This window comes from Macaca nemestrina, chromosome 2, assembly GCF_043159975.1.
Source record: "Macaca nemestrina isolate mMacNem1 chromosome 2, mMacNem.hap1, whole genome shotgun sequence".
In the NCBI taxonomy this organism is placed as follows: Eukaryota; Metazoa; Chordata; class Mammalia; order Primates; family Cercopithecidae; genus Macaca; species Macaca nemestrina.
In genome coordinates, this window is record NC_092126.1 from 101,688,343 (window position 1) to 101,700,211 (window position 11,869).

Genomic DNA, 11,869 nt, shown 5'->3' on the forward strand with positions numbered 1-11,869 from the left:
ATGATGTCCTTCTGATCCCCAGAACTGCTACATTTTGGGCCCTTGTATGGTTTGGGCTTTGAATACGATTTTTTTGAATATCAGTTCTTCAAGGCAAGTAGTCATGTCTGCCCTAGTAGGGGCCTGGGTGTCTCCTTCTCCCTCCTATGTATATTGAGGTTCAATGAACCTTTCCTAGGGCTGTGGAGTGAGGCCAGTAAGCTCAGAAAGATGACTGCCATGAAGGCAGGCATGTTGATTCCTGAAGTTTGCCCCAGGCCTCTGCTGGTGGACCTGCTGCTGTGGTTGGGGCTAGTGGGCTCTGCCTGATCCTTGGGAACATCAAGTTTACTGTCCCCCAAAGCTTTTCCTCATTGAAGGGCCCTAACAAAGGTGTCTTTCCCATCTCCCCTATGCTGCTCAGGGCCTGGCCCAGCTTTGTGTGACCATCGAGGAGTGCTGGGACCATGATGCAGAGGCTCGCTTGTCTGCGGGCTGTGTGGAGGAGCGGGTGTCCCTGATTCGGAGGTCGGTCAACGGCACTACCTCGGACTGTCTCGTTTCCCTGGTGACCTCTGTCACCAATGTGGACCTGCCCCCTAAAGAGTCAAGCATCTAAGCCCAGGACATGAGTGTCTGTCCAGACTCAGTGGATCTGAAGAAAAAAGGAAAAAAAGTTGTGTTTTGTTTTGGAAATCCCATAAAACCAACAAACACATAAAATGCAGCTGCTATTTTACCTTGACTTATTATTATTATTATAATTATTATAATTATTATTATTAATATTATTTTTTGGATTGGATCAGTTTTTACCAGCATATTGCTCTACTGTATCACAAACAGCGGACACGTCAGCAGGCGTTGAGGTGCTGAGCTGTGAATGCAGAACCAGCGCCATGCTGAAGAGCCTCAGCCACCTCCTGTCCTTTGGGATTCGTTTTTCCCGCTTTCTCTTTGTTTGTCGTCTCAGAATCTGTGACACAAAGAAACCCACCTCCTGTCTTAGGAAACCTAATGCTGCAAACTCTACCTAGAGGAACCTTTGAAGACTGTTACATAAGAACATACTTTCCTCAGAAGAGGAGTTTCCTCTGCCCTCTGCCCTTCTCCCCTCCTTCCCTCCCTCCCTCCCTCCCTTCCTTTTATTTTGTTTTAGTGAGCTTAAGAAACAGCAGATACATCTTTCACGGATCTAACGGGTGTTGTCCTGACCGAGAAAAAAACTGGGATGAGAATGGTTTGGACTGGAGTTGGAAGGGGAGGACAGTACTGGGGGTAGGATTTGGAACAGAGCTACACTGGACTTGGGCACATTCGGAGCAGCATCCTTTACTATGGAGGCTACTTCTCAGGTAACCAGGAATCGAGGGGAAGGACCTTGTGGAGGCCGAGCATTAATAGCAAGAGTGGGGTTTGGAGAAAGTCTGAGATTGGGTACAGCCCTGACTTACCTGCTGGCCCTGACCAGTTTCTTTTCACTAACTTGGCCTTGGGCATAGGGTGAAACATTTTTTCTTCCCTAATTTTAAAATTAGGTGAGGGTAGAATCACAGGTTAGTGAATACATTCTTCATAAGACACGATGCTGTAAATGCCCTTAATGGACGAAAAGTTGAAATACTTTTGTTTCCTCTTGGAGCAGTTCAGGGAAATGCCCACAGGGGGTTGTCTTGCACAGATAGGGCAAGAGGATTTCCTGGGTGGAGTCTGCCAAGGCCTGCCTCGCTGGGGACCCAGAGTCCTGCAGCTCTGGTTCTGCCCCAGGTGGTAACAATACTGTCCCCTTTCTGTGGCTCGTGGACAAGACTTTCTCCAGACCCCTTAAAGTGGTACATATTCTAAAAAAACTGTTTTTCTATTATGCCATAACCTTGCTCTAGTCAGTGAATGTTCCTAATGCTGCTGTTTCAACATTTGAATTCTTTTTAATTTATGAAACATGCTAAATTTTTTTTTCAAACAAAACATACATCCACATATACACATGCTTTGCTATGTGGCTTCCAAGGTTTAAATTTTGAAAAGTAAAAGAATTAAAACTTCACGACCACAGATCACCTCAAACCAGAAATACCTCAGAATTTTCTACTTGTGTAAGGTTTATTATATATTTTGTTAGTTGTGTTGTCTTGTAGTAAGTATATTTTAATGTAAGTTGGCTTTTATGACAAGAAAGTTTAAAAGAAATAGAGAAAAAGAAAAAAGTTTGCATCTTCTAGGGAGTGCTACCATTTTTGTTTGATAACGCCCCCTTGTAAATAATTGTCATCAGCTGTAGGTTGGCTGTCTGGGCCAAGTCTGGGCATTCATCAGTCTTGTTTGTGAAGGCTTTTCCTTCTGGTTTCTTTAGATCATTTTATTTAAAAACAGTGCATCTCTTCATCGTGAGGGTAGGCAAGGCGGGGGCTGTGGGGAGAGGTTGACCTGGGTGAGAACTGAAGAGTCCGCCTCCTCTTGGGTTGTTTGGAGCTTCACATGGAATTCACATGTAACATGTAACTTGATCCGTCGATGTTCAGAATGACAACCCCACTTAAACTTGGTAGAAGGATGGCCCTTAGACCTGAATGGGGTGATTTTACTTGAGATTTAACTTCTTCAGCAAATTAGCAGCAACGTTGGAAGAGATCTGTGGCACCTCCGTGAAGCACACCATGACTCAGGCCAGTCTTCTAGTGTAGCGTGTCTGGGAGGGAAGGGTTTCGCTCTTGCTGGTCTTGGAGTCCACAGTGTGGGGGGGCACTGCACACGCCTGGCCATCTACCTGGCGTGCTATGTTCAGTGTCTGGGGCTTGCTGCCCGGGGGTCTTTTCCTCTGGGTGTTGAGGCACAGGGTGCTATGGGAGGCCCGTTTGCTTCCCTCTCAGAGCTCAGTTTTTGCTTCATGGGTCAAAATGTGGGCTGGCCAAGTGGTTACAGGAACAGGGTTTTGGTAAGCTGTGTTGTCTTTTTTTAATTTTTATTTTTAAATGGTTTGATTTTGTGCTGTGGTATTTTTCTTCCCTTGGAATAATTTTTAATGGCAAAACAGGCCTTACAGCAGTTGCTTTTCTTTACCATTTATTTCTTTAAGAAGCTTTAAAATATTTATTGAAAAGTGCCATATCTAATTTTTTTAGCTTTCTCCTCAGGCAGGGCAGGCATCTTTACTTTTCATCCTCAGAAGAAACAAACCACTAACAAATGTAGCAAATTTACTGCAGGAATAGTTAGATCATGATACTACCTGAACACTAAACCCCAGCCTCTTTGTTTCATTTTAGTTCCTCTGGGTGGTTTTTCTTTTGTGTGCTGGCTTGATTCTTGTGAGAAGTTTTGACCTGGCCAAGGGAGGGTTGAGCCATGGTTCTGGTGTGGGACTTTGCAGTCAGGACACAGTACAGACAGGTCAGGCCTGCCTGCCTTTTCTCTGGGTGGCCTCCCCCTTCGGCCCACTGTGTGCTCAGCCACTGTAGTGTCCCTGTGGGGCCTCGCCATCAGATGGTGTGTCAGGAGATGGTACGTTTTTGGTGGGGCTGGGGAGGAGGGTGGTCCATGCCAGTTCTTTGGGCTTCAGGCCGCTCTTCCCCTCATATTGTGGTGTAAAGCTCACCCATCAGGTGGTATATCTGGTTCTGATGGCAAGAAAAAAGTGGGGGATCTCCTTATAGGGCATGGGTCTAGGAGCACAGGTGGGCCTTTTGCCCCAGGTAAAATGTTTGTCTGTTTGCTGTCATGTGTTCTTTGAGGAGTGAGCCATCTAGAGCCCTACTTTGAATTTACTGGGTCATACAGCCTCTGCCTGTGCTGTTTTCTGTAATAACTTCATGCAACATGCACTTTTCGGGGGCTCAGATAATTGCTTTCTTTTTGTTTTTGACCTCAGGCTCTTTGACAGACTGGGGAAAATGGGGCCTGGCATCGTTTTCCCTGTCAATGGGAGGGGCTGTTCCATGCAGGGTGGGAGGGGACCAAGTTAGCAGAGAGTAGCCAAGGATCCTTGCTTCTTCGTTTCTAGTGTGCTGTCATCCAAGCAGGCTCCTGGCTGTAGGGATGGGCCTTGGGGAACAATCTTCTTTGAAAGCATCTGTGATAACTGAGAAGTCATCCCTAGCTGGAGAAATCCAGTAATGAGCAGAAGGAGGAAGCAAGTGAGGACAGAGGCCATTGTGTTACAGTGTCATGCAGAGGGCCCTCAGTGATGGGGCACTGGGGAAGGCCATAGACATAGTCATCAGAACATCCTGGCCTGGCATAAGCTGGATTTTCTCCTGGGACCATTGGTCCTCAACAGGAGTTCCTTGCATGAGTTGCTTGTGGGCAAGGGCTGCAAATGGGCTATTCTTAGGAGAAAGTGACACCGGCCTGTGAGGGAAGATGGTGAGCATTATTAGGCTTTGTGTCCAGCATGGCCTTCTTGTCCTGTCTGCTCTGGAGAGAAGCCTGTGGGACCAGTCCTGCCTGGGGAGGGGGGAGGGCATATCCACACATGCCGGCTGATTCTGACTCTGAATACATCCTGTCTGGACTTGGGGGTGTTTCTGCAGAACAAAGAGGTTGTTTTCCAGCCTTGAACATCTTCAGGAGGATAGAGACTCTTGCTCACATATTCTTAGCAAAGGGAAGGGTCTCTCTTCTCCAGGCCACAGAGATAGTTCTTCGATTGCCCTAAGAGGCTAGGCTGACCCTCTTGACATGACTTAGACAGCAAAGCACTTCGTCCTGTAGTTGGGCTCTGTCACCTTTCTCTTTAGTTGGCCATATTCTCGTTTCCTCCATCCTGCTACTATGCCCTGTGAGCTCTGGCTGTGTGTGGGGTTTTTCCCTGGTGGAAGGAGGCCCAGCTATGTATTGAATGTCCTTCGTGTGTTGTGTGTGACTCAGAAAGCCTGTCGCTTGGCCCCTGTGCTCTGAGCCATGAGGGTGGGGAGGTGGCTGTTCTATTAAAGTGGGAGTATTGGATGGCCCTCTTGAAACTAGAATTTTGCCTTTTTTAGTATGTAGTATAAAGTTTCCAGCACCTATTGGTAACACAAAGACTTGCTGGTTTTTAAAATAATCTAATAAGCATAAGTATGTACGTTTTTAAGTTTTTAGAATTGGTACTAGAAGTTGGACAGCTAGTTATTATTCTCGAGAACTTGATTTCACTAGAAAAATAAACTAATTGGAAAGCAGTTTCCAGGAGTTAACTCAGTTTGATTTTCAGTCTCCGTTATTTTAGCCTGTTGAGTTTTTGATGGCACACCTTTGGAGAGATGGCCAGGCCTGATTCCCATTTCAGGGGCATCAGACCATACTTTTTTAAGAAGCTCCGTGAATCTAGTTATCTACCCTGCATCCTGGGCAAACAGCCAGAATGAGAAGGGGACAAGGTGTCTTTTTCTCCTTTTCACTGGGGTGACATGAATTCTTTTAGTTAATGGCTGTTTGCAAATTCTAAACTAATGAAATACTCAGCAGCTAACATGTTCAATCTAGTAATGATTAGTTTAAATCTCAATTGACAGTAATGTTTTAGATAATGTTTTAGATAAACAGGCCCAGTAATTCAGTTGATGAACTGTATATACATCTTCTCAGTTTAGTTTTGTAAATGTTTAATGAATTCAGGGTTATACACATAATTCTTTAAGTAAGATTCCAGGTAGTTGATTTGTAACCAGCAGTCTACCTATGAATGTATCCCAAACCTTTAGAAGGTTGGAAAAGATTTTTGAAATAATGATTTAGTTTTGTAGAAAAAACACCCCTTTGGAAATTAATTCAGTTGACCCAATAACATTTTTTAAAACAATTGGTGGCTCCAAAAGGCCTGCCAACAAACAAAAGTCCAAATTATCTAGTGGGACACTTTGAATGTTTTATGTTTATTTTGGGTCCACTGTAAACTTTAGTTCGAACAAGAATTTGAATTTAAAGAATTTATCATTATTTAAATTATTACCAAGTTTTTACATTTTCATGACGGTATCTTCCAGGTATGAATGAAACAAGACTTTTTTTATTGTGGTACTTCCCGTATCCCCTGTAGTGCCAAAACCAGTGATACTTTATTTGCTCCTACGGCAGCTCATAGAGATAACTGAAGTGATTTTTCCTCAGTAATTGAAACACATATTCTCTAAATGCCAATGTGTGGTGATGGGCCCTGCATTGCCTTTATTTCTCTAGGGCAGTGTTTGGATTGTCTAGGGCCTAGGTAATTCTGAGAACTACTGTAAACCAACCACAGGACACTAAAGCAATGTACACACCACTCTGTGTGCACACGTAATGGGTTATATAAACCTGGGCTATGCTGGACATCTACAGAAGAGTATTACATTCACTTGGAAAGTTTACATTTTTGAGCTCACAGTTACGAAAAATATGACCCGCAAGTTTTTCAGGTAGGTGAGGATGGGTCTTCTTGCAAATGCATGAGTTCTGTCTTGAGTCCTGGGAACTTCTCTGTTGGTTGGGTGTGGGCTCATTCCCTGACTGTCCTAATCACGTTTGCGTCAGAATGTTAGCATTGTAAATAAAAGAATAGGTTGTATAATAGATACACAACACTTGAAACTTTACTTTAAAAAAATCGATAGTTCTACATATATATTTAGTTATATCACTTGACAGATTTCTTCTACACAGTGTGGAGATTGTTTTATACCACAGATTATTTTTATAAAGTTAGTGAATTTGAATGATTTTGTAATCAGAGCTAATGAGCTTTACCTTTCAAGAGAAACGTACACTGGAGCATGAGTGGTGTGGAACTTTTACTTAGCGCTTATATGGATTCTTGTGATACACTGGCAGACTGGAGTCAATTTGCGGGTCTTTTTTGGCCAAAACTCCACTTGTATTTGTGTAGGACAGTGATACTTCAGCTCAGCTTCTTGTAGACTGGGAGGAGAGAGGGCCTGCAGTGTGTTTTACATTGGTGCTTCCTCCTGAGATTTCTGTTGAACAAAGGGTTCTGCGGTCAAAAATTGGTTTGTAAGCTTTTGCTATAGGACATAGTCATGTGAGAGTGTTTGGGGGAACAGAAATTGTATAGGGGTGCAGATTGGGGTGGGATGGGACTCGAATAAGATTCAGGTACAAAAACTTTGAAATGAGAATCTGGTGGTTTGAGTAATCCACCAAACTGAATTACCTAAGATCACATTATCCAGGTTGGGGGACAGAATTACCCAGTTAAGTAATTGTTCAGAAAAGTGGGGAGCGTGGCATGTGGATGCAGTGATCCAATTAAATGGAGAGCTGCCAGGCACATTTTGTCCTCTCTGGTCAGGGCTCTTTTGGAGGTGAGAATGGTTGGGTTGGCTCGCTGCTTCAATCTGTGGAGTCAGCCAGGAGCCCAGTGAAGAAGCTCGGAACCCCAGTAACAGCAGAGCATCTTTCAAATAGCTCCAGAGTTTTCCTGCTTTTCTTAGGAAGCTTAGCATCACTGCCACAATATGGAAAGTGGTCTTCATTTTAGCCTGTTTATTTTTAGGCAGAGAGTGGATGGTTATTTGTGTGGGACTTTTGATGGCGATCTATAATGAATAATTAATTTCTGGTATGCATAATGGCCAGTCCTGAGGCCCAGCTAAAGACTTGTCCCCCAGACCCTGCCCGCTGGCTTCAAGCTGCTGCTTCCAGACAGAGGTGCACTGGACTGGATAGTTTTATCAAGAGAATCCCTAATGTGTCATTTTAAACCAGCTGTGCTTATTATTCATTCTGGTTAAGCGTATAGGTTTACACTTTACCCTTTTTATGCTTGGAATAAATTTAGTTCCAGCAGATCTAGTAGCACTCCAGAAACCAACCCCATCTGTTCCCCATAAAAAGAACATTTCTCTGCTCTGCAGCCACGTGTCTTGGAATGTAATTCTGTTGTGCCTTTGTTTTTGTCACTCTCTTCCCCCCAAAAGCAACTGCTGTAAGCTTTTTTCTACTTGTCTTTTCTAGTCCCCCACCTCTACCTTTTTCCTTTTTCCCAGCTCTAATTTCTGGATGCACTTTTGTGATCCAGATATTTTAAGAACCAGTTACCTCAGACCTCATGTTGAACAGTGTCACCATCTGGGTCCTCTTGATACTGCAGACTTTTAACGTACACATGCAGGAACCCTACTGAGCGTGGGCACTTGTTTTAAAGCAAAACTCTTCCCAAGGACTGAAGAAAGGGCTTCTGGCAAGCTCGTCCTGGCACTGTGGTGGGATGGGTCTAGAGTGTCATCTGAATGGTGCTTCCTGTGTTCCTCTTTGAATTCTGCCATTTTCAGTATTCTCGTGTATCTGAATAGGCAAAGCGATTTAATTGGCTGGTCTTGCACGCAAATTAGTTCCAAAGATAAGCTCTTTGTAACACATTTCCAGTCGCTAATGCTCAAATGTAGAACATTCCTTTAAATGGCAGGATAAAAACCCACTATCCACCATAGTGCATTTTGGGAAGATGTCTGTAGCATAAGTTGCTGTGAAATTAGGCCTTGTGGGATATGGCTGTTTGTCATTTTGATGTATTTTAAATAAATATATATATTTTTTAAAGAGCCTTTTTTACCAGTTCAAAAAGTTTAATTAACCAGCAGTCACCACATCTGAATTTTTGTCTCTGGGGCATAGATGGCAGACCAAGATTAAAAGTGGTAACTCAGCCATATGAGCATGGTCTACCTTCCTGGGCTGTCCTGCTGTCCTGCAGAGCTGCTGTTCCGCAGACCATGGGACACAAGGTCAGTGTGTTCCCAGTGAAGGTCCTAAGTCAGTCATCTTAAGTGTTTGGTCTCTGCCCCATTCAGTGGACTGTTGACTTCAGTCCCTGCAAGTGCTTTAGCCCGAGTGGGGTTTTCTCAGAGCACTGCCACAAGTTAAGTGTGTGTTTAGCCAAATAATTTCTCCATAAGGGAAAAATGCAGTCGCCCAAATTTTACCAACAATGACAGAGATGAGAGTAGGAAAGATTAGGCAACATCTGAGTTTTAATTGGAAAAGTGTCCAAGTCATCATGAAAGGCCGACTGGGAGCAAGTGATTATTAGAGATTCTTTAGGAGACCTCATCTGAAAATGTTAAGACTGCCAGTGAGGAAAGGAATTGTTAAAATGCCAGCGGTTTTTTTTTTTTTTTTCTCTTTTTTTTCTATAATTCTGTAAAAATGCAGAGAAAAAGTTGAGTGGTACTTCAGAATTGAGGGAGAGGGTTACCGCAGAGTAGAAATATATTTCTAGATTTCAGTTCCAAACCACAAATCCACAACAATGCCATTTTTCAACTGTACAAAAATCTGCTTATGAACTTGACATGATCTTAATTGGTAGTGTCAAAGGCCAAGTTTTTCACCTGTTAATATTTTTCCACATTTGTCCTTGAATCTGAATAACTTTATACAGTACTGTAAATTTAACTTACATCAAGTTTGATGTCAATTCTTATGAAAAGAGCTTTCTGCATGTAACACATACGGTTAAAGAACACAGCAAAGAACAAAATTTGCAGGAACAGTTTTGGAACCAACAGAAAATGTCACCTTTTATTTGCCATCTTATATATATATATCAGTTTTACCAGCTACTTCTAAATTTGTACATTATTTGTAAGGGAAAGAAGGAAAACCCTAAGACTTGTCTAACTTAGTGGAGAATGTGTGTGTTGGGCTTAGGATGGATAGCTAAGTCTTACTGAGCTGTGTTACCTAACTTGTATATAAAAATTGTAATTAAAAGTTTGGGTTCACCTGTTTCTCACAGTTTAAAATGATGAGTAATTGCAAATTCTGGAAATGTGACAGTATATATGATTTAAGGCTATAGAAGCAAGGAAGCTCTTTCAAGTGCTAAAACTAAAGACTTCTAGTTTTTGGCTCAAATTCAATAAGTACTGTTTGTATGCCAGGATATGTGAGATGTAAATGTAGTAGGTCACTTTTCACCCTTGTAGCTATAAAATAAAAATTTTGTAGAACAGAAATAGCTTGTACTACTGAATTAACAAAAGTTATACTAAAGTATCATGTTTTAAAAATATATATATATATATACAGAGTTAAGCTTGTTGCTGTTACCCTGTCTGGATTTGAAAAGTGTGCTGATTTATATATATATATTACACACACACACACACACACACACACACACACCCCTAAAATGGCCTAAAGCAGACATCCATGTAATTACAGTTGCAAAATGAAAACATTTTGGAAAGAACATTGTATCATAGTTCATTCATTTGCAGTGGATCTTTGTTCCTTTTTACTGTGGTAATTTTAGAAATGAGTGTCAAGTTTGAAATTAGATCTGCTAAGTTGGGGTTTTGCTGCTTGAACTCTGCACTGGGTCCTCAAATAAACCGATGTGAATGTAGTTTTTTCCCCCTGTGTGAAGAAGCAGTTACACCCCAACAATAGGAGGAAAAATCTAGAACTATTTCAAGTTTTATCTTTTTGTATATGAAAATAAAATAATAATAAAACAATCTTGTCTCTCTTAATTACGTGGCGGGGATTGGAGTTTCCTTTCATGAGGATTAGAAGTAAAATGGCGTTCCCTTGCTTAGAGGGCTGACTCAAGTCAGTTCCTGTTTGGTATGTGTAATACTAACAGATGTTAATGGCTGAATGCCTAGTCTGCCATGGTCCTGTGGGCTGGAGCTAAGCACAGGTCTCCATTTCTGCCATTCGGAAGTCCAGGGTCTAGTTGGGGACACTATGAATGGGGACCGTTCTCCTGAACGAACTGTTCTGGGATTTTGGGTAAGTTTCTGCAGGGTAGCATATTTTCCAAATGTCCAAGACACTCCCCCATTCCCCCATCCTCTGCCACCAGTCCTGTACTTTGCAGACAACCCTGAGCAATACTGTTGTAAGTGGAGCAGAGAAGCCTTGAAAATAGTTGTAATTCAGGACTACTGCAGATGACAAACTGCCATTCCCAAACGTTGCTGAGTACTGGAGTCATTTGCTGAGCGATTAAAAAATACAATTATGGGTCCTTATCCCCAACCTGGAATTAGCAAAGCAGGTCTCCGGTTTCAGAGATCTGGACTTAATCTCACTAAAGGAACTCATGGTTCCCCAACAATAAAATAATGATAGTCTTTAATACTTAACAGGAAGGCCCCAGAAATCATCTCACTGCTTTCTGCACTAACAAGTTGTTTTGGTCCATGACTCTTACTTGCCTAAGTGGAGAAACACCCTTTTAATTCACCCTTTATTATGAGAATTAAGCAACTGTTGATACTTTTGGAGAAAGTTTTTGATGAAAGGACCCTTTATTCAGGAACCAGTGGCCCAATATTTGGCTGTTTTTGCTCTTCCACATTTAGAAAGTTCACCTTTTATTAGTGAGTGCCCCTAATGAAGGAAGGAGGGCAAAGGGCTGACATTTTTGACACAGGATCTTGGAGCTGGAAAAGCTGAAAGGTTGGACCTTAGGAGTCATCTGGTCAAACTTTCCCTTTAGCAAAGGACTTCTTTCACCAAAAGAAATTTGACACAGAAGTTGGTTTATATTAACCAGGCTTGTCTGAATGAGCAAGTAGAAGAGGGCCAAGGGACCATTTCACTTACCCTCTCATCCCTTTAAGTCTCAGGCATCCCTATGGAACACCTAGGAACCTTGTTTAAAGTTTACAAATCGCTGGCCCAATGCCAATTTTAGAGGTGGGCATACAGGCCCAGAGGGAGTTTTCCTACCCAGAGGCAGGCAGCCCTTCCAGTTCTTGACCTCTTGGGACCAAATGTGGGGTTACACTGTTGTTTAGAAGTAGAGGATCTGGATTAGGAAAAGCCATCTACTATTTATTTCTCTAGTATTTAGCAGTGTCTGGCACTTAAAAGAGCCTTAAGAAATACAGTACCTCAGTGATTGTGTATTTAGTAAATTCTGGGGAAAGCTGCTGAAGTAGCCTTGAAGTCTACAGATAAC

General features: G+C 42.4%; 1 protein-coding gene across 3 annotated transcripts in view; it reads left to right on the top strand.

Moving 5' to 3' along the window:
- Positions 1-10,433, top strand: part of LOC105480207 (activin A receptor type 2B) — a 39,446-nt gene extending 29,013 nt beyond the window's left edge. For 2 of the 3 annotated variants that reach the window (XM_071091457.1, XM_011738769.3), the window contains exon 11: positions 404-10,433. In XM_071091457.1, coding sequence (XP_070947558.1) covers positions 404-598 — 195 coding nt within the window. In that variant the 3' untranslated portion in view covers positions 599-10,433. The remainder of the gene's footprint in view (positions 1-403) is intronic. The other variant, XM_011738770.3, reaches the window with a different exon arrangement.
- Positions 10,434-11,869: the final 1,436 nt, after the last annotated feature.